This window comes from Choloepus didactylus, chromosome 11 (assembly GCF_015220235.1).
Source record: "Choloepus didactylus isolate mChoDid1 chromosome 11, mChoDid1.pri, whole genome shotgun sequence".
NCBI classification, from domain to species: Eukaryota; Metazoa; Chordata; class Mammalia; order Pilosa; family Megalonychidae; genus Choloepus; species Choloepus didactylus.
Window position 1 is genome coordinate 15701160 of NC_051317.1, and position 22860 is coordinate 15724019.

Here is a 22860-nt window from a genome sequence, read left to right on the forward strand (position 1 = left end):
GTCCCGACGTGTCACCGGCGGCGCCGCGGCCGTGGCAAGGGAAAGAGCCGACTGGGGGAGTTCGAGGCGGCAGGAGGCGGCGGCGACCCCATCCTGGACTTGTCCCGGCACAGAAGTACTCCGGGATCCGTGGGCAGCAGGAAAGGGAGGCGGCGGCCTGGCCCGCGTGGGGCACGATGTTGAACATGTGGAAGGTGCGGGAGCTGGTGGACAAAGCGTGAGTATCTGGGGGTAGTTGTGGCTGAGGCCCACCCCAGGAGGGGAGGTCGGGGGAGGGGAGCCGGCCCTGCACGCGGGGCCACCGGCGTCACGCCCCCCGGCTCGGCCAGCCCCATCATGGCGGCTGCCCGCTCCCTCTGTGGCCTTAGTCCCCGTGGCAGAGCTGGAAAGAGACCCTCCCTCGTTTCAGAACTCGCCTTAGCCTCCTTCTTTCCTGTCCTGGTCTTCCTGCCTCTACCGCCACCCACCTCCGGGTCGCAGTCGTTTTGGCCAGGGGAGGGGGCGGGGTTGCCCAGAGCTGGGTCACTGCTCTGCCTTGGGGCTCTCTTGCCCCTAGGCTGTGGGCTTTGCCTTCTGGGCAGCCGAAAGGCTTGGGGGTGGGGGTAGCAGCGCACTGGTACTCTGTGTTCCTCAGGATGTGGTATGGAGACTGCAGGCCTAGTCGGGATATCTCCTTTACCTCCCTGGGTTGCTTTTAATTCCTCATAAACCTAGAAATGTTGGAGTGGGTGCTAGGTGTAACAAGTGGCCATTGTGGCGAGGCTGAAGTTACTTAAGAGGACACTTATCCTTTGCTTTTCTAACACTAGTGAAAGCAGATCAACATGTAACTGGTGATTCTTTTCCTCTACTTCCGTTTCCCCACACTTCACTTCTTGTGGGTCACTTACACCATTCGTTTTAATTAAGGAATCATTAAGAAATTTCCCCTGAAGAAGAAAGCAACATCGTTTGTATTCCGTTTGCTCTGCTTTTAACTTCCCTGACAGGTAAAATGACTAATACACAAGTGATTTCCTTGAAGACTCAAATGATACCTTTAGTGTCTTGGTGCACTTGGAAAACCTTAACACAACACTCTGATAAACAACAGTGGTTAAGTAAGATATTCTAGGTCAGCAGGAAGTAAAGTTTAAGAATTAAACCAGTCCCCTTCCTTTTGGGTGTTAGTGATTATGCAATAAGAGCGGTGAGAAAACAGTTCATTTGTGCCACCTACCCATCTTAAAATCAGGAAGTATGAATGGCAACCTATTGGCTTTTCTTGACGCCAGAAAACAAAATAATTTACAGTGGCTTGGATAATGCATAGATCTGTTTGACTATATTTCTAAATTTTGAATGCTACTAAGGAGGCGCTAGAGTGCGTAAGGAATACAGGTTTCAGAACCTGCTGCTCTGGGGTTCAGACTCTCTAACCTTAACCTTGTGCCCCAGTTGGTGCAAAATGAAAATAATGATAAATACATACCTTAAAATGTTGTTGTGAGGATTAAAGGCTAACAACTTGGATTGTGTATGAAGCCCTTAGCACAACACGTGTAGATCAGTATGCTTTTGATAACCATAGCAGATGTTCTGGCATGAGAGTTAAATAAACTTCTTTAACAGAGAGGCTCTGTGTTTGAAAAGTGATTTACTTTAATCATTTCCCTTTTCAACTATTCACTTGACCACTAAGACCTCATTTCTTTTGGGCGTATTTTGCTATTTATTTACCCTGTTCTTACCAAAGATCAAATAAAATAATAGTTCCAGGTTCATTGGTGGTTTTTAAATATATTGTACAAAGAAGAGGACACCCACTTAAATAGTTTTTTTTTTTAATGTTTTTATCGTAAAATATGTGTAACAAAATCATTTTAACCACTTTTAAATGGGCAGTTCTGTTACATTAAGCACATTGACAATTTTGTGTAACCTTTACCACTATGTATTTCCAGAACATTTTCATCTTCCCAAACAGAAACTTGTACCCATTAAGCGATAACTCCCTATTTCCCCTTCCCCCTTCCTCTGGGTACCACTATTCTGCTGTCTTCATGAATTTCCTTATTCTAAGTATTAAATGGTTTTTAAAAGTCCAAAAGAAAGTCTCTTCATTTCTAAGCCAGTGGACAGCAGAAGAAAACCACTAAGAAACACCTTCTTATCTTAGAGGCCTAAATTTATGGTATCCAGAAATTTGAAGAAGTTGTACACTTTTCGGAGTCAGAAATATTTCTGCTGTTTTTCCTTTCGTGTTTGTTCATCTTTACCACCTATGTACTAATTTTCTAGTGCTTCAGGTTAAGTTTGCCATGTAAGTAGTTACCAAGTCATTGAATGGAAGAGCTATTGTCAAAAAATAATTTCTGTCCTCCTTTTTGCTAACCAATTTAGAATGGAGACTTGTACCAACTTATTCAAGAAATAAGAATGTTGCCACTGAGGACTTTTTAAAACTTTCATGGGTGTCTGATACATGATATTAAGATTAGAACATGAGGTTATTTTACTGATGAATACTCAGGATTTAGTTTTTATCTTTCAGTGGCAGGAAGAGAAGAAATCATTCCTAAAAATGTAAACATTCTACGGAACCATGTACCTGTGGCACTGTGTTCAATTAGACTGTGCACCTTAAAGTGCCATTATGGAGGTGAAGCAAATCCATACATTGAATGGCTGCTCTGATTGTCAAGGGACTAAGAAGAAGATGGAACTTGCAAATCAGGAAAGATTGTAAGGAAGGCTGAAATTAATAGAATGAGGACTTATATGATAGGATGGTAAGGAGTTTGAGAACTGGGTTCAAATTCTACTACTGCCTCTGATTGGCAGCATGTATGATTTGAGGCAGAAAACATGTCTCCAGACCAAAATTATCTTTTCTGTAAAATGAGGGAATTTGGCTAGAATAAGACTTTTCCAAATTCTATGACTATTTGGAGAAGTGAATTTCCTCCAAGGAAGAAAAATCGGAACTGGTATTTCACAGTTGCAGATAAATTTTAGAAAATCCTTATCTTCCAGAGACAATTTAGGCTGAAAAGGGAAATTTTTTAAAAAAATAATAAATTTATTGATATGGTTATCATTGTGTTATATTTAAATACTTTGTGCAATAAGTAAGTGCAACCATAGCTTAGGGAAACCAGGACTTTTTAGTGTGTGTCCCACCCAGTGAGGTTTACTTCAGAAAGAAAAATGTATTCTTCCGAAGTGTGTTTCTTGGAGCTTCTTTTAAATCCAGTATGGTGGCAGTTCTTAAGTATGGTGATATATTTCAAACATGGGCTTTTGAGACCTTGAAGAGTTTTCTGGAGGGTGGGGGTCATATTTGCCACAGTTATTGCGCCTCCTGGTGGCATTAAATGGATCTATTTCGCAGAACATTCTGGAACTGTGGAAAGGCAGATAAAGCCTTAGGCCGTCTTGAGCTTGAAGTGTCAGTTTCCTTCCCACTTTTAGGCAAGTTGCATAAAAGGCCTCTATGGCATGAAAGCATATCATCCCACGACCTGCCTCCCTCTATTTGGGGCTGTAATAAAATGAGATACATTATATTTTGTCATTTGAAAAATGGTACAAATTTAAATATTCTAGAGTTCTGTTAAATTTTATCTTTAAATTTGAGAAATGTAGTGATGGCGACACAGTCATGGTAGATCAAAACTGCTACTTACTGTCAATTTCAGCTAACCCTTTGCTTTCATTGCAGGGAGTAGTATTAATCGTAAAACGATGACATCAGTGGCTTTTTTTTTTTTTTTTTTTAAGATAGTGATTCAAACAGCTCTGGCTAAGGTCCTAAGGCAACTGCTATAGATAGTCCATATTAAGTTTTTCTCTTAAGCATAACTTGCATTTCCCATAAGTTGAATTTTGTAGGTGTTACTATTTGTTTTTAGTTCCTAAATGTTTAGATAATAGAGCTTTAGATTGTTCTAGTCTAGCTGACCCCAGGGGGAGAACCTTTTGCTTTTATGGACAATAGGTCATTCAGCTCTTTTGAAAGATAATTTATTATTTATCAGATCAGTACTGTGTTCTCTGAACTTGAAAAGTAGAAAACTTACTTTCAAGAAACTTGCCACTGCAAATATCTAATAAAGCCGCAGCTTGAATTTATCAGTGGTTTTGCTTTTCTTTCAGTCCTCAGATGTTTTTCGCCCTTATTTTCTCTCTCTTACCCAGTAAAATCTCTGTTCAGTTTGCTTCTTAGAACTTGAAAACAAAGATGATGAAAACAGCTTTCTATTCTTCCTGTATCAACTTTTCTTTGAACCACTGGTAGGTAATTGTTATTGCTGAAACAGTGAATTAGGTATCCTTCCTCTCTTCTAGTAACTGAACAGAAGTAGATATTAAGTATTTAGTTCCAAACAAAGATGAGTTTAATTTATCTTCTAGCATTTCTTAGTGGTAATTTTCTGTAGTTTAAATTAATCTGTGTATCACTGCTGTCAGGGTGCTTTTCTACCTCTTACGTTTTTCTGTTACCTTTTATTAGCTTACAAGTAACTTTTTCCTCTGTTTACTATGTCCACTAAAAGTACTTAGCGTTTTTAATTTCAAGTTCCACTTACTAGTACTCGTAGTTTTAAATAGTATGGCTCCTTAGTTGAATCATCTAACACTTTTTCTATATTCTCGTATTGTTTTCCTATTTATTTCCAATGTCTGTATAATATTTCCTTTAAGAAAAAAGAAAATATAGTAGCTTAACTTTCAGTCTTTTGGAAATTACTATCTACCTGCAACTTACTTTTTAGCTTTTATTGCAGAAAATCTCAAATATATCCAAAAATAGAGGGACTATTAAAATGAACCCCTATTGTGTACACATGACCCAGCTTCAACAGTTATCAACAGTACCCCAGCCACTGCCCTCGCTCCATGTTATTTTGAAGCAAATCCCAGACAGCATATAATTTCATCTGTAAATATATCAATTTCTAAAAGGTAAGAAGTTGTTTTTTTTTTAATCATAACCATGATACCATTACCGTACCTTAAAAAACAAAAAGATGATTCCTTAATATTGTCGAATGTCTAGTCAGTATTCATATTTCTTAATTGCCTCATAATTGCTTTCTGATGTTGCTGACTGGTAGATATATCTCTTATTTCTTCTAATCTTTAGGTTCACCTTCTATCTTTCTTTCTCCCCCCTTGCAGTTTATTTATTGAAACAACTGGGTTATTTGTATTGTAGCATTTCCCTCAGTCTGGATTGTGCTAATTGCATCCTCATTGTCTTATTTAGATGTTCCTCTACCCTCTATTTTCTGTATTAATAATTAGGTCCAGCCACTAAAGGAAATCCAAATCTGGATTTTTTTGGGGGGAGCGAGGCATAGATTCAAAGTACATTTTTAGTATTTTTTTTTAATTGTACTTACATGCTTAAAAAAAATTTTTTTAATGCAGTTTCATTGAGATATATTCACATACCAGATACTCATCCAAAGTACTTTTAGTACTTTTCATTGTTCTTATACAGAGTTTGTTCCTTTCAGTCTCAACTATACAATTATTTTTAACCTTCTGGGTAATATAGTTAACTGAATGGCATTTGAAGTGTGGGTCATTTCTCTTAAAGACAAATATAATTTTTAACCCTATTATCTGTTCTCAACACAGCAGCAAGACTGGGTCTGATCTGCTCAAAATATTCCAATAGCTTTTTATCTTTCTTCTTATAAGTCTCTATGTGACCTGGCACTCCAAACCCCCTTTGACTTCGTCTTCCACCACTCTCCCTCACTCTCACTGTGTTCCTGTCACCTGGCCTTTTATATAAAATAGCATGCATGCACTCACGTCACTCTTTCCCTCTGTGTGCCTGCCTGATTGCTTCCTTCATTTATTTGCGTGTATTTGCTGCGTCTGAGTTGTAAGCTCTTTGAGGACAGAGACTGTTTTATTTACTATTAATACTTTCTAGAACAGTGCACAACACATAGTAGATGCTCAGTAAAATATTTTGAATGATTATGTTAAATTTGGTAAGATTTTTATTATAGAGGAAATCCTTTAAGTTCAGATATTTCTAATAATAAAAGCTGGTAGTTGATCATTTACTGTGTGCCAAGAACAATGGTGACAGCACTATTATTATCATCAGTTTACTGATGGGGAGACTTGGGCACTGAGAACTTACTGAAGGTACCACATCTAGAAAATGAGGATCTAGATTTAAATCTCGAGATAGATTTAATCTAAATTTAGTCTGTTTTCAAAGCATATGTGATTTGTGTGTGTGTGTATAATTTAAATGCAATTTTATTGAGATCTATTCACATAACATATAGTCTCCTTCAAAGTGTACAATCAGCTGTTCATAGTATTATCATATAGTTGTGCATTCATCACCACAGTCACTCTTGGAACATCTTCATTACTCCAAAAAATAAAATAAAAATTAAAATAAAAACATCCAAAATATCCCATATCTCTTATCACCCCTATTTTTTATATATATTTTGTCTTTATTTTATTACTCATCTGCTCGTACATTGAATCCAGGAAGTGTCAGTCACAAGGTTTTCATGATCACGTGGTGTTCTGGTTTGCTAATGCTGCTGTTAGCAAAATACCAGAAATGGATTGGCTTTTAAAAAGGGGGTTTATTTGGTTACAGAGTTATAGTCTTAAGGCTGTAAAAGTGTCCAAGGTGAGGCATCAATAGGGTACCTTCACTGGAGAAAGGCCACTGGCATCTGGAAAACCTCTGTTAGCTGGGAAGGCACATGGCTGGCGTCTGCTTGCTCCCAGGTTGTGTTTCAAAATAGCATTCTCCAAAAGGTTAGCATCAGCTTTCAATGGCCGTCTTCAAAATCTAGAAATAACAGTTAAAACTCAGGAATAGGTGTGATGGCTGTAAGAGCTTACAATCTAGGAACCTTTACAATAAGCCTTATTGAATATCCTGTACTCCTCAGTCATCAATTGCTGTAAGCTACAGCAGCATCTGGGCCTGCTTGACTCTTCTTAAAGTACTCCAGTAAATCAGTCAAGACCCACCCTGAATGGGCAGAGCCGCACCTCCATGGAAATAATTTAATCAAAGGTATTACCCACAGTTGGGTGTGTCACATCTCCATGGAAACATTCAGTAGGTTCCAACCTAATCAACACTAATATGTCTGCCCCCACAAGATTGCATGAAAGAACATGGCATTTTGGGGGACATAATACATCCAAACTGGCACACATGGTCACACAATAGAAGTTATATGGTTATATAGTTATCATTGAAAAATCAAGGTTACTGCATTACAGTTCAAAAGTTCCTGGGATTTCCTTCTGGCCATTATAATACACTAGAAACTGAAAAGGAATAGCTGTATAATATATAAGAATAACCTCCAGAATGATCTCTCGACTGTATTTGAAATTTCTCAGCCACTGAAACTTTATTTTGTTAATTTCTTTTCCCCCTTTTGATGAAGAAGGCATTTGCAATCCCACTATACCAGGGCAGGCTCATCCCTGGGAGTCATGTCCCACTTAGGTTGGCGGGTACTGAGTTAATTTGCAGAGTTGGCTTAGAGATACAGGCCATATCTGAGCAAAAGAAGGTCCTCTGGGGGTGACATAAGCATAGTTATAGGTAGGCTTATGTTTGCTGTTGGAGAGAGAAGTTTCATAAGAGCAAGCCTCCAGATTGAGGGCTTGGCTTATTAAATTGGGAGCCGCCTATTACTTAAGACACTATCAGGAATTCCCCAGGTGGGGAAGTTTAATATTTTCACATTTCCCCCCAGTCCCTCAAGGGAACTTTGCAAATACTTTTTTATTTTTTGCTCAAAATATTCTGGGATGTATTGAGATATTACATTAGCCTGTACAGAATAACAAGAACTCATTCCCTGTTCTAGGTTCCATGTAATTACTGTTCCATGTAAACTGACCAGACAGGTTAAATTAGATAGTGTGCTATAGAAAACATAAATTTTATACTTTTATAAATTAAATTATATTAATTTATCTTGGTCATAACCAAGTCCATTCCATTCATATCCCTGATTGTAGTCTGAACTCTTTCAGCTTCTTTAACAGTTGCTGTGTGGAGTAATGCTGACTTACAGCACTATAGAACTCTAACTCTGAATCTCAGGTATCACATAGATACCCACATTTCCAGGGAACAACCAGTTTATACACAAAGAGCACAGCATCTCACAATCTAGAAATAATAGTCAAAACTCAGGAATAGATGTGACGGCTGTAATCTAGGAACCTTTACAATAAGCCTTATTGAACATCCTGTACTCCTCAGTCATCGATTGCCCAATCTCTGCTCCTGTTCTATCCTCAGATAACCTATGCCCTTGAATTCAATTCTCAGTGTTTGCCCATTATAGTTAGTTTATATTGGTGAGGCTTTACAATATTTGTCCCTTCATTTTTGGCTTATTTCACTCAACATAATGTCCTCACGATTCATTGATATGTGATATTTATGTAATCGTTTTTGCTAATCTTTAACAGTTGTTTTGTTTAAATAATATCCTGTAATATTTCAGTATCATAAAAGTGAATTATTTTCACATACCTCATGCAAATTAAAACTTTCTTGGAAAAAAATCACAGTGCTTAAGTTTCTGAACTAAATTCAGTGAGAGTTTTTATTCTTTTTTTCCTGTACACATCTGTCATAGAAGAGAATATTTCTGGCCTCTTTCTGTACGCTGTGTAATGTCTGTAAGTTGCTCTTCAGTGGAAGGGAAGCAAGCAAAACTTCTGTAGATTAAAAAGAAAGTCTTAGCTATTGTTATGAAGGTGCTTACTGTAATTCAACCCTAAAAAAATGTCAAGACATAAATAAGCTATATTGTATGCTTCAGAATCAGTGGTCCTCTCATGAAATTCCACAGCTTTAATAAGTTTCACATTACCTTGTAATCTTTATATTGTGGTCACTTTGATATACTGTAGTATTATGTCATGTTAGTCTATGTTATTTATGCACAACTTTTTCCAGTTTTTCTTATGTTCAAACTGGATAACTTATGAATATTTTTCGTTAGTCCATTATGTACCTACCCAAATACTGTATTTTAGGAATGGGTTGTAAATATTTCAGTGTTATGCAGTAGTTCAAAATACTTTGCTGATATTCATGTTAACCTTAGCTTTACCTTCCAATGGTCCTTCAGTGAGCATTTGTTGGACACCTACTATGAGACAGACTTTGTAGTTCCAGTGGGCAGCTCATGGTTCTGTTGAGCAGATTCTCCAGAAAAACAGATGAAAAAGAAATAGAGAATAGTACATGATGATGTGATATCTGAGTTTGGGGTATAGATTGTAGAAATTCAAAGAATGGAAAGGACAATTAAGGTAGGGCATAAGCTTCATGAAGGAGATTCTCGATCCTGGTACTTAAAAAATATGTTTTTGCTGTGAAGAAGGTGAAGCCAAATAAGCTGTTAAGTGTGGAGTGAAAAATTTGAAACACAGTTTAAATGATGTAGGCACACTGGTAAGAACCCAAATGGTTCTCAGCATAGGATGGCTACATCAGTGAATACTTTCTGAGAAACTGTTCTGATGAAAAACAAAGGAGATCTCTTCTTAGTGTTAATCAAATAATCCAAATTAATAATATGAAGTATCAGTGTTTTTTGGAGGAGAGCTTGAGGGAAGATAGATTGTAAAGTCTTAAAAATTGTATCTTCAGTGGTGAGGTTTTGTTTTGTTTATCATATTTTTTATTGTAGGATATAACATATGTACATAAATGATAATTTTCCAAATGCAATTTAACAAGCAGTTAAAGAGAAAATTTCAAAGAATATTATAGGTTACAATTCCACAGTTTCAGTTATTTCCTTATTAAATATAGCATATATACAAAAAGGTAATATCTTTCAAAGTATGATTTGACAAGTAGATATATAGGAAATTTCCAAAGTTATTATGAGTTATAGTACCGTAGTTGCAGTTATTTCCTTATTGTGAAATCTAACATACATACATAAAGGTCTAGCTTTCAAATTAAAATTTAACAAGCAGCTATAGAACAAATTTCAAAGGATGCTATGGGTTACAGTTCCACCATTTCATTTCTTTCCTTGTAGCTCTTCTAATACCCTAGCAACTAAGAAAAAGAAAATTATATAAAAATTCAGTTTTCATAATGCTTTGTTAAATTCCACCTTGTCTGTTGCTACCCCTTCCTCTAGTTTAATTACTTTCCCGATCTTCAGGGATGTCTAGGTAGTGACTACCCTAAGTTCATGTTAAAAAGTGGTGTCAACTTTATGAGCAAAGAGGACACATCTAGTTGATGGTCTTGAAGAGGCTATTGCCTCTGGATTTTGGAACTTAGTTGACATAGGAGCACTCTGAAGGATTTACGTTTCTGACAAATAAACTTAGTGAGTGAAACTTACAGAATCTCAGATAGGGATCCAGGTATTCCTTAAGGTTTTCAGGACTACTGTTGACTTGGGCTTACCATATTGTGGCCATTTGGCATATCTTGGTGAAGCTTGCTTAGGAGTAACCTCCAGGACAACCTCTTGGCTATTTGAATTCTCTTAGCCACTAAAACCTTATTTTGTTGCCTTTTTTTTTCCCCTTTTGGTCAAAAGGCATTCTCAATCCCTCGATGCCAGGGTCAGGCTCATTCCTGGAATTCATGTCCCACATCACCAGGAAGGCTCATTCATCTTGGGGGTTCTGTCTCACATCAGGGGGAGGGTGATGAATTTATTTGCCAAGTTAGGCTTAGAAAGAGGAAGTCCACGTTTGAGCAACAAAAGAGGTTCTCTACAGTTTACTCCCAGGCATAATTAAAGGTGGACGCAGCCTCCTCTTTACAGCCGTAAGCTTCTCCCAAGCAAGCCTCAATATTGAGGAGTGGTGAGGTTTTGAAAGTATTTGTGTGTGTGTGTGTGTGTCAGAAAAATTTTCTAGTTTTGGGGATTTGGTAACACATCTATGTTTAATCACAATTGAAAACCAAAAAAAAAGTTTAATCACAATTTGAAAATGAAAAACCTTTTTCTCTGGGGACAAGAAAGTTAACAAATTTCAGTACTTTTCTTTTTCTATTACCATTATGTCTAAAAATAACATTTTGCAAGCTTTTATTAACTTTTGTCATTAAATATGTTTTTTTTGTCATTAAATAGGTTACTTTGTCACATGAAAACTTTGTAACCAGAACAATCATAAGAGCTTTGTCAACTTAATTTAACAGAATAAGTATTTGAGGTCTCAAAGAGGTGCTTTTATAAATTTACCACTGAAGTATGGGATTTCTCATTTTATCATTCTCTTGATAGGAATTTTTATGTTTTATTTAGCGTTATGTTAGTGCTTTCTCTTAGAGGTTGATATTTGCTGTTGCATCTGAATTTAAAAGCAGCAGTGAAAAAAATAAGTGCTGTAATCAAACTAAACAGTATCCAAGCATTTGTGTCTACAAAGATGTAATTTTCACAGTGTCCTAGTTTATCATTCTCTTGGATGAATTTTATATATTTTTTAAAAGTTAACTAATTTCAGTACTTTCTTTTAGATTTTTCTCTGAAAGATTAAGATAATGCATTTGGTAAAACTACCTTACCTAGAGTATCTTGTGTGCCACCTATTTAAAAGGATAACTAACTGGTCATGAGATGCCAGAATTGGATTTCAATTGAAGTTGGGTTTCTCTTTCATTTCTAAATGAGAGGAGAGAGAGGTGTAATTAAAGGGGAGAAAATATGAGTCAGATATTTCATCTGCTTCCTCTATATAAAGTGGAGGTGTGGTTTACTTTCCAGAACTGTTAGAATTAAATCAGCAAAAACGTTTACCATTGTGTTCAATAAATTCTAGTTCTTTAATTTTGTTTCTGTACTCTAGTTTTGCCATTGTGACACATCTTTAAAAGTTGTAACCCAGTACTAAGTTATAGGTGAACAAATACTGTTATTCCTTAGATTAGTTCTAATTAATAGGAATAAAAAAGTTTTAAAATGTATTTTATAAACTTTTAAACCCATTAACAGGAAAATTTTTCTATTAAAATTAAGTGGCTATTTTATCATGTCTGTAAAAACTAGGATTGGAATCTATACTGCAATTAAAACTCTTACACTTGTACTCATTTTTAAATAACTTGGATATTTGAACTGCTAGTGAAACCAGTTTAATATATGATATCACTTAGCAAGAAAAACATCATACTGTCCTTTCTTTAAAAAAAGAAAAAAGCATTACTGAAGCAATTAACTTATGCAAGTGACCTTCAGAAACTATTAGCCATAGGAAAGAATATTTCACAGGCTTTCTCGTGTAAGCAATGCTAGTCTGAAGCTGCTTTGCAGAGTAGGAGTTTGTTTGGTTGTTGTATAGGAATAGTATATTTTAAAACTTGGACTTTTTTTGTTGTTAATTGTATTGTGGTAATGTGTATATACCATAACATTTCCCATTTTAACCACTTTCAAGTATACAGTTCATTGATGTTAACTGCATTCATAGTGTTGTGTTACCACCACCACCATCTGTTACCAGAATTTCTGCATTACCCCGAACAGAAACACTGTACCCATTAGGAAGCTTAAGCTTTCCATTACATTTGAGGATCTTGTACTTGAATTGATAGTGTATACCACAGGATATACATTTGTAATGCTAGTGTTTGCAAAGCAACTTTAAAATAAATATTTTATGCTAAGTATTTGGTTAAAACGTACTCTAGTAAGTGGGGATAGTTATTTAGAGCCATATATATTCTACTACCATTATGTCTAAAAATAACATTTTGCTAGCTTTTATTAACTTTTGTCATTAAATATATTTTTTGTCATTAAATAGGTTACTTTGTCACATGAAAACTTTGTAACCAGAACAATCATAAGAGCTTTGCAAACTTAAATTTCATGAGGGTATTTTTTGCCCCATTTATTAGTTGAGTGGACTGACCTTTAAATTTTTCTTATTCATAAATACTAAGACTGGCATGATAACATGAACCAGGGCTTAGGTGTCTCCAAAGAATAAAATCTCTGTAGCTTACACTACCGACTGTTTCTTTTACAGTAATATAAATGTAAAATTAAAATCATGCTAATTATAAAGTCAGGTAAGCCTAAATTTTGTAATGTGTTTTTACTCTGATAAGCTTTCCTTTACTGTAAAACTTAAGTCTTTTGTTATCTAAAAGCATGATGTTCACTTTGCATCTTAACTTTCATGGGGGAATGATGACATGTAGGAGACCTAGCTATTGCCTAGTTTGACTTTGAAATAAATGTTCTCCAGATTGTAGGATCAAGAAAATGACAGCTCAAGATAAAAAGAAAATAAACCAAGCAATCCTTTTCCTTAAGTTTGACTTTGTTCCAAGTTGTGTGTGTTACTTGTTGAGGCAGATTATGACATAACATAGAATTAACCTTTTTTAAGTGTATGATTCAGTGTACTGTATTCACAATGTTGTTCAGTGAGGCAGAGTTTTAAAAAACTTTATTTTGTGATAAGTTTTAAGAGAAGTAGAGAATGCTATTGTATCCCGTTACCCAGTTTCACTAATTTTTAAGATTTTACCATATTTACTTGTCTCTCTTACTTCCCCTTCTGTCTTTTTCTCTCTGTGTTTGCATGCACACCCACATTATTTTCAGATTCATTTAAAAGCATATATGCTCCTTTGCCTCTTAATACTTCAGTTTATATTTCCTAAGAAGGATTATTTTTCTCCTATGTAACTATAGTGTAATTATCAAATTCAGGAAATTTAACATTGAAACACTATTTTTATCTATAGTCCGTATTCCGATTTTGTCAGTTGCCCCACTTGATTACAGGATTCTGTCCAAGATCTTATATGACATTTAATTTATGTGATTCTTCAGTCTCCTTTTGTGAACAGTTTTTTAGCTTTTCTTTGTTTTTCATGACATTGGCATTTTTGAAGACTAGAGACCTGTTATTTTATAGAATGTTTCCTAATTTGGGTTTATCTGATATTTCCTCAGGTTATGTATTCTGAGTTGGAATACATTTAGTAGTAGAGTGTTCTTTTGAGGAACACAATGAACATGATGACTGTATGCCCCTCATGGATGATGTTAATTTTGATCATCTAATCAGTGTGTTATCTGGTTCCTCCCTGTTATTACTATTTTTCTAATTGAAGTTAATAAGCAAACTGTAGGGAAATACTTTTGAGACCTCTCCTCATCAAACTGCCCCCCGCCCCCCAATTTAGCATCAACTGATGCTTTTTGCATGAACTCCCAACTTTTCCAACTCCACCACTCTCTCCATATCGGAAAACTGTAAGGAAGACCTATTAGTCACTTATTCTTCCCCCCTCCCTTCTTCCTTTCCTCCCATATGGACACATGAATTTTTATTTTATTCAGTGGGTTGTAATCCATTAGTGTCCTTATTTATTTTGATACCAAGTTGTCACAAATTTGGCCAGTGGGAGTCCCTTAGCTGCCTGTGTCCTTTTTTATATATTCAGTTTTATTGGGAGCCCCTTCAAGCTGCCTGTGTCCTTTTTTTGTAATAATCAGTTTTATGGAGGTATATTCACGTACCATACAATCATCCATGGTGTACATTTATGGAGGTATATTCACGTACCATACAATCATCCATGGTGTACAATCAGCTGTTCATGGTACCATCATACAGTTGTGCATTCATTACCCCAGTCTATTTTTGAACATTTTCCTTACATCAGAAAAAATAAAAATAGGAATAAAAAATGAAAGTAAAAAAGTACACCCAAATCACCCCCCTCATCCCACCCTATTTTTCATTTAGTTTTTGTCCCCAGTTTTCTACTCATCCATCCATATACTGGATAAAGAGAGTGTGATCCACAAGGGTTTCACAGTCACACTGTCATTCCATGTAAGCTACATAGTTATACAATTGTTGCAGTTTGATAGTTTCATGTATTTACTCCTAGCTATTCCGATACACTAAAACCTAAAAAGGGGTATCTATATAGTGCATAAGAGTACCCACTAGATGGCCAGTATCCTTTTGACATGCTGTACAATTTTCTTTTTTTAGCACTTTCTCATTTCTGGCACAAGATATTTCAGGCCCATTCCATACTTTTACTGCTTCAGCCCTGGAATCAGCCATTTCTTCAAGGACCTCTGATTTTATTTCCTTTTAATGGTGAGACAGATTTAAAACTGTAGTTTCAAACCTTCAGAAAATTCTGAAATTCTTTTAGATAGTTGAATGAAATGCATCAAAAATTATTTTTATGAGATTGCTAACTTAGCAACTTTTCCAAGCAGATTTTCAGGTACAAAATAATTATTTGAGCTCCATTAATAAATTATTTGAGAACTTGATTGAGAGATTTTTCTCCCCCAACAAATATGTGTGGAAATAATTATAATGCTGCTCAAAGTTGCAAGTAGAATAAGATTAAATATAATAGCATCAGTTTTGCACCCTGAGTTTTGGGGATTTTCCTGTATAACTCTGTCATGCCTTTGAGCACTAAGGGAACTTATAGAGTGATCTTGGGAAACAGCATGGCTTCCTGAGCTAAACATTCTATTGAAAACTGAGCTAATACATTTTTTCTGACCTCGTGCAAAATTTTAAATATTCCCCTTCAATTTCTGGTTTTAATTTTAGTTAAACAGAGATAGTCATAGCAATCTATACCATAGGACAAGAGTTCTCAAACTTTGGCCTCAGGACTCCTTTACACTGAAAAATTGAGGGCTCCATGAGACTAAAGAATGAGGTGTGCCCAGAGCTGTGGGTAAGGTGTCCCCCATTGGCTATCTTTTGGGATAATGAGTCTCATCTCATATATTGTAATCTTCTCGGGGCCAAAATTATGTCTCTTACTGTTCTATCTTCCACAACTGCAAAAATGACTTTTCATGAGCAATTAACAAATACTTTTCTTTAAAGCTAGAATCAGATGAATTTGACAGTACACATGAACTGAATTCATTAGGTACCTTCTTTAATAGCAAGTTGATTCTTTAAAATAAAAAAAAAAAAAAAAAAAAAATCAAGGGCCCCAAAGAGCTTTTATTTATGTAGATTATAGCTATTGATATTTTATGTTTTAGAAATTAAAACTTTAAATGTTTTCAATATATGTTTATTAATTTGTTAAAAAGATCCATTACATGTTAACATAAATCACACTTTTTTTAAGGAAGGGTGGTGATGGTAGCACAACACTAAATGTAATTAATGCCACTCAGTTGCATACTTCATGGTTACAATGGGAAATTTTGTTTTATCTTTTCGCAGATCTCTTTCATGTTTAGCTAATAGAAGACACGATTCTCATATCTGATTCTGCATTTAGTTTGTTGCTATATGTTGCTTTGGTTTAAGTATATGTGAGATTATTGTGGATATTCTCTGATTATGCACCGAACTCAAGTGATATTTTCTTAAGAGCTAGTTGTCATTCGGAATCAGAAATGATATCAGTGAATTTTTCTCAAACTGTTACATTAAAATCCATTGATCTATCTTGTACTTTGAGAGAATTTTTTTTTACCTTTGCATGATTTTGTAACATCATGCATTGGTCATTTGGAAAATACTAGTTCCCTGAGTTGTGCACATGTTCCAGATGTTGACAACTTTCATTATAAAATATAAAAAAAATCAAACTCATTAATATCAGCACCATTCTCATAAAAAAAAATGTCTAAATATTGGAAATGTGTCAAGCTCACAGTGGCAGGTACATAAGCATAACTGTAGTATCAATTACTCTTTCAAGTAAAAATAGTGTTTCTTGAAAAAAAAGTAGCTTGTTCAGCTCACAACTCAAACAGCAGCAGAAGTACTTTTCTTTTTTTTTTTTTTTTTTTTTCAAGTGATTTTTTTTTTTTCTTTTTTTTTTTTTTTTATCATCATTTTATTGAGATATATTCACATACCACGCAGTCATACAAAACAAATTGTACTTTCGATTGTTTACAGTACCATTACATAGTTGTACATTCATCACCTAAATCAATCCCTGACACCTTCATTAGCACACACACAAAAATAACAAGAATAATAATTAGAGTGAAAAAGAGCAATTGAAGTAAAAAAGAACACTGGGTACCTTTGTCTCTTTGTTTCCTTCCCCTACTTTTCTACACATCCATCCATAAACTAGACAAAGTGGTGTTTGGTCCTTATGGCTTTCCCAATCCCATTGTCACCCCTCATAAGCTACATTTTTATACAACTGTCTTCGAGATTCATGGGTTCTGGGTTGTAGTTTGATAGTTTCAGGTATCCACCACCAGCTACCCCAATTCTTTAGAACCTAAAAAGGGTTGTCTAAAGTGTGCATAAGAGTGCCCACCAGAGTGACTTCTCGGCTCCTTTTGGAATCTCTCTGCCACTGAAGCTTATTTCATTTCCTTTCACATCCCCCTTTTGGTCAAGAAGATGTTCTCCGTCCCACGGTGCCAGGTCTACATTCCTCCCTGGGAGTCATATTCCACGTTGCCAGGGAGATTCACTTCCCTGGGTGTCTGATCCCACGTAGGGGGGAGGGCAGTGATTTCACCTTTCAAGTTGGCTTAGCCAGAGAGAGAGGGCCACATCTGAGCAACAAAGAGGCATTCAGGAGGAGACTCTTAGGCACAAATACAGGGAGGCCTAGCCTCTCCTTTGCAGCAACCGTCTTCCCAAGGGTAAAACTTATGGTAGAGGGCTCAACCCATCAAACCACCAGTCCCCTATGCCTGTGGTCATGTTAGCAACCATGGAGGTGGGGTAGGCGAATACCCCTGCATTCTCCACAGGCTCCTCAAGGGGGCACTACATCTTTTTTTTTTTTTTTTTTTTTTTTTTCCCTTGTTTGTCTTTTTTCTTTTTTTTCTTTTTTTTTTTTTTTTAACTTTCCCTTCTTTTTTCAAATCACCTGTATGAAAAAAAAAGTTAAAAAGAAAACAAACATACAATAAAAGAGCATTTCAAAGAGACCATAGCAAGGGAGTAAGGAAAAGACAACTAACCTAAGATAACTGCTTAACTTCCAACATGTTCCTACTTTACCCCAAGAAAGTTACATAATATAGCAACATTTCAGTGAACTTGTTCCTACTACAACCATCAGAAATTAACAGACCATAGTCATTTCTGGGCATCCCCAGAACGTTAAATAGCTTATCTGTTCTTCCTGGATTATTGTTGCCCCTTCCTTAATTGCTCTCTACTGCTAGTTCCCCTACATTCTACATTATAAACCATTTGTTTTACATTTTTCAAAGTTCACATTAGTGGTAGCATATAATATTTCTCTTTTTGTGCCTGGCTTATTTCGCTCAGCATTATGTCTTCAAGGTTCATCCATGTTGTCATATGTTTCACCAGATCGTTCCTTCTTACTGCCGCGTAGTATTCCATCGTGTGTATATACCACATTTTATTTATCCACTCATCTGTTGAAGGACATTTGGGTTGTTTCCATCTCTTGGCAATTGTGAATAATGCTGCTATGAACATTGGCGTGCAGATATCTGTTCGTGTCACTGCTTTCCGATCTTCCGGGTATATACCGAGAAGTGCAATCGCTGGATCGAATGGTAGCTCTATATCTAGTTTTCTAAGGAACTGCCAGACTGACTTCCAGAGTGGCTGAACCATTATACAGTCCCACCAACAATGAATAAGAGTTCCAATTTCTCCACATCCCCTCCAGCATTTGTAGTTTCCTGTTTGTTTAATGGCAGCCATTCTAACCGGTGTTAGATGGTATCTCATTGTGGTCTTAATTTGCATCTCTCTAATAGCTAGTGAAGCTGAACATTTTTTCATGTGTTTCTTGGTCATTTGTATTTCCTCTTCAGAGAACTGTCTTTTCATATCTTTTGCCCATTTTATAATTGGGCTGTCTGTACTATTGTCATTGAGTTGTAGGATTTCTTTGTATATGCAAGATATCAGTCTTTTGTCAGATACATGGTTTCCAAAAATTTTTTCCCATTGAGTTGGCTGCCTCTTTACCTTTTTGAGAAATTCCTTTGAGGTGCAGAAACTTCTAAGCTTGAGGAGTTCCCATTTATCTATTTTCTCTTTTGTTGCTTGTGCTTTGGGTGTAAAGTCTAGGAAGTGGCCTCCTAATACAAGGTCTTGAAGATGTTTTCCTACATTATCTTCTAGGAGTTTTATGGTACTTTCTTTTATATTGAGATCTTTGGTCCATTTTGAGTTAATTTTTGTGTAGGGGGTGAGGTAGGGGTCCTCTTTCATTCTTTTGGATATGGATATCCAACTCTCCCAGCCCCATTTGTTGAAAAGACCATTATGGCTCAGTTCGGTGACTTTGGGGGCCTTATCAAAGATCAGTCGGCCATAGATCTGAGGGTCTATCTCTGAATTCTCAATTCGATTCCATTGATCTATATGTCTATCTTTGTGCCAGTACCATGCTGTCTTGGCAACTGTGGCTTTATAATAAGCTTCAAAGTCAGGGAGTGTAAGTCCTCCCACTTCGTTTTTCTTTTTTAGAGTGTCTTTAGCAATTCGAGGCATCTTCCCTTTCCAAATAAATTTGATAACTAGCTTTTCCAAGTCTGCAAAGTAGGTTGTTGGAATTTTGATTGGGATTGCATTGAATCTGTAGATGAGTTTGGGTAGATTTGACATCTTAATGACATTTAGCCTTCCTATCCATGAACATGGAATATTTTTCCATCTTTTAAGGTCCCCTTCTATTTCTTTTAGTAGAGTTATGTAGTTTTCTTTGTATAGGTCTTTTACATCTTTGGTTAAGTTGATTCCTAGGTACTTGATTTTTTTAGTTGCTATTGAAAATGGTATCTTTTTCTTGAGTGTCTCTTCAGTTTGTTCATTTCTAGCATATAGAAACATTACTGACTTATGTGCATTAATCTTGTATCCCGCTACTTTGCTAAATTTGTTTATTAGCTCTAGTAGGTGTATCGTTGATTTCTCAGGGTTTTCTAGATATAAGATCATATCATCTGCAAACAATGACAGTTTTACTTCTTCTTTTCCAATTTGGATGCCTTTTATTTCTTTGTCTTGCCGGATTGCCCTGGCTAGCACTTCCAGCACAATGTTGAATAACAGTGGTGACAGCGGGCATCCTTGTCTTGTTCCTGATCTTAGAGGGAAGGCTTTCAGTCTCTCACCATTGAGTACTATGCTGGCTGTGGGTTTTTCATATATGCTCTTTATCATGTTGAGGAAGTTTCCTTCAATTCCTACCTTTTGAAGTGTTTTTATCAAAAAGGGATGTTGGATTTTGTCAAATGCTTTTTCAGCATCTATTGAGATGATCAATTGATTTTTCCCTTTCGAGTTTTTAATGTGTTGTAATACATTGATTGTTTTTCTGATGTTGAACCATCCTTGCATGCCTGGAATGAACCCCACTTGGTCATGGTGTATGATTTTTTTAATGTGCCTTTGGATTCGATTTGCAAGTATTTTGTTGAGGATTTTTGCATCTATATTCATTAGGGAGATTGGCCGGTAGTTTTCCTTTTTTGTAGCATCTTTGCCTGGTTTTGGTATTAGATTGATGTTAGCTTCATAAAATGAGTTAGGTAGTGTTCCATTTTTTTCAATGTTTTGAAAGAGTTTGAGTAAGATTGGTGTCAGTTCTTTCTGGAAAGTTTGGTAGAATTCCCCTGTGAAGCCATCTGGCCCTGGGCATTTATTTGTGGGAAGATTTTTGATGACTGATTGGATCTCTTTGCTTGTGATGGGTTGGTTGAGGTCTTCTATTTCTTCTCTGGTCAGTCTAGGTTGTTCATATGTTTCCAGGAAATTGTCCATTTCTTCTACATTATCCAGTTTGTTGCCATACAGTTGTTCATAATATCCTCTTATAATTTTTTTAATTTCTTCAGGATCTGCAGTTATGTCACCTTTTTCATTCATTATTTTGTTTATATGGGTCTTCTCTCTTTTTGATTTTGTCAGTCTAGCTAGGGGCTTGTCAATCTTGTTGATCTTCTCAAAGAACCAACTTTTGGTGATATTTATCCTTTCTATTGTTTTTTTGTTCTCTATGTCATTTATTTCTGCTTTAATCCTTGTTATTTCTTTTCTTGTACTTGGTTTAGGATTGGTTTGCTGTTCATTTTCTAGCTTCTTCAGTTGATCCATTAGTTCTTTGATTTTGGCTCTTTCTTCCTTTTTAATATATGCGTTTAGTGCTATAAATTTCCCCCTTAGCACTGCTTTTGCTGCATCCCATAGGTTTTGGTATGTTGTGTTCTCATTTTCATTCGTCTCTATATATTTAGCAATTTCTCTTGCTATTTCTTCTTTAACCCACTGATTGTTTAGGAGTGTGTTGTTTAACCTCCAGGTATTTGTGAATTTTCTAAGTCTCTGATGGTTATTGACTTCTAATTGTATTCCATTGTGGTCAGAGAATGTGCTTTGAATAATTTCAATCTTTTTAAATTTATTGAGGCTTGTTTTATGTCCCAGCATATGATCTATTCTGGAGAAAGTTCCGTGAGCACTAGAAAAGTATGTGTATCCTGGTGATTTGGGATGTAATGTCCTGTAGATGTCTGTTAAATCTAATTCATTTATCAGATTGTTTAGGTTTTCAATTTCCTTATTGGTCTTCTGTCTGGTTGATCTATCTATAGGAGAGAGTGATGTGTTGAAGTCTCCCACAATTATTGTGGAAACATCAATTGCTTCCTTTAGTTTTGCCAATGTTTCTCTCATGTATTTTGTGGCACCTTGATTGGGTGCATAGACATTTACGATTGTTATTTCTTCTTGCTGAATTGCCCCTTTTATTAGTATGTAGTGGCCTTCTTTGTCTCTCAAAACATCCCTGCATTTGAAGTCTATTTTATCTGAGATTAATATTGCTACACCTGCTTTCTTTTGGCTGTAGCTTGCATGAAATATTTTTTTCCATCCTTTCACTTTCAATTTCTTTGTGTCCCTGTGTCTAAGATGAGTCTCTTGTATGCAACATATTGATGGTTCATTTTTTTTGATCCATTCTGCGAATCTATATCTTTTAATTGGGGAGTTTAATCCATTTACATTCAACGTTAAAACCGTGAAGGCATTTCTTGAATCGGCCATCTTATCCTTTGGATTATGTTTGCCATATTTTTCCCTCTCTCTATTAATATCCTTTATTGTACCCATACCGAATCTCTTTAGTACTGAACCTTTCTCCAAGTCTCTCTGTCCTGTCTTTGTTTCTCTGTCTGTAGGGCTCCCTTTAGTATCTCCAGTAGGGCAGGTCTCTTGTTAGCAAATTCTCTCAGCATTTCTTTGTCTGTGAAAAATTTAAGCTCTCCCTCAAATTTGAAGGAGAGCTTTGCTGGATAAAGTATTCTTGGCTGGAAATTCCTCTCTCTCAGAATTTTAAATATATCGTGCCATTGCCTTCTCGCCTCCATGGTGGCTGCTGAGTAGTCACTACTTAGTCTTATGCTGTTTCCTTTGTATGTGGTGAATTGCTTTTCTCTTGCTGCTTTCAGAACTTGCTCCTTCTCTTCTATGTTTGACAGTGTGATCAGTATATGTCTCGGAGTGGGTTTTTTTGGATTTATTCTATTTGGAGTTCGCTGAGCATTTATGATTTGTGTATTTATGTTGTTTAGAAGATTTGGGAAGTTTTCCCCAACAATTTCTTTGAATACTCTTCCTAGACCTTTACCCTTTTCTTCCCCTTCTGGGACACCAATGAGTCTTATATTCGGACGTTTCATATTATCTATCATATCCCTGAGGTCCATTTCGAGTTTTTCAATTTTTTTCCCCATTCTTTCTTTTATGCTTTCATTTTCCATTCTGTCATCTTCCAGGTCACTGATTCGTTGTTCAACTTCCTCTAGTCTTGTACTATGGGTGTCCAGAATCTTTTTAATTTGGTCAACAGTTTCTTTAATTTCC

The 22860-nt window shown here is 36.1% G+C and overlaps 1 protein-coding gene across 4 annotated transcripts in view; it reads left to right on the top strand.

Moving 5' to 3' along the window:
• CLINT1 (clathrin interactor 1) overlaps nucleotides 1–22860 on the top strand; it is a 75769-nt gene continuing 52909 nt past the window's right edge. For all 4 annotated transcript variants that reach the window (XM_037798843.1, XM_037798844.1, XM_037798845.1 and 1 more), the window contains exon 1: nucleotides 1–217. In XM_037798843.1, the coding sequence (XP_037654771.1) occupies nucleotides 177–217 (41 nt within the window). In that variant the 5' untranslated portion in view covers nucleotides 1–176. The remainder of the gene's footprint in view (nucleotides 218–22860) is intronic.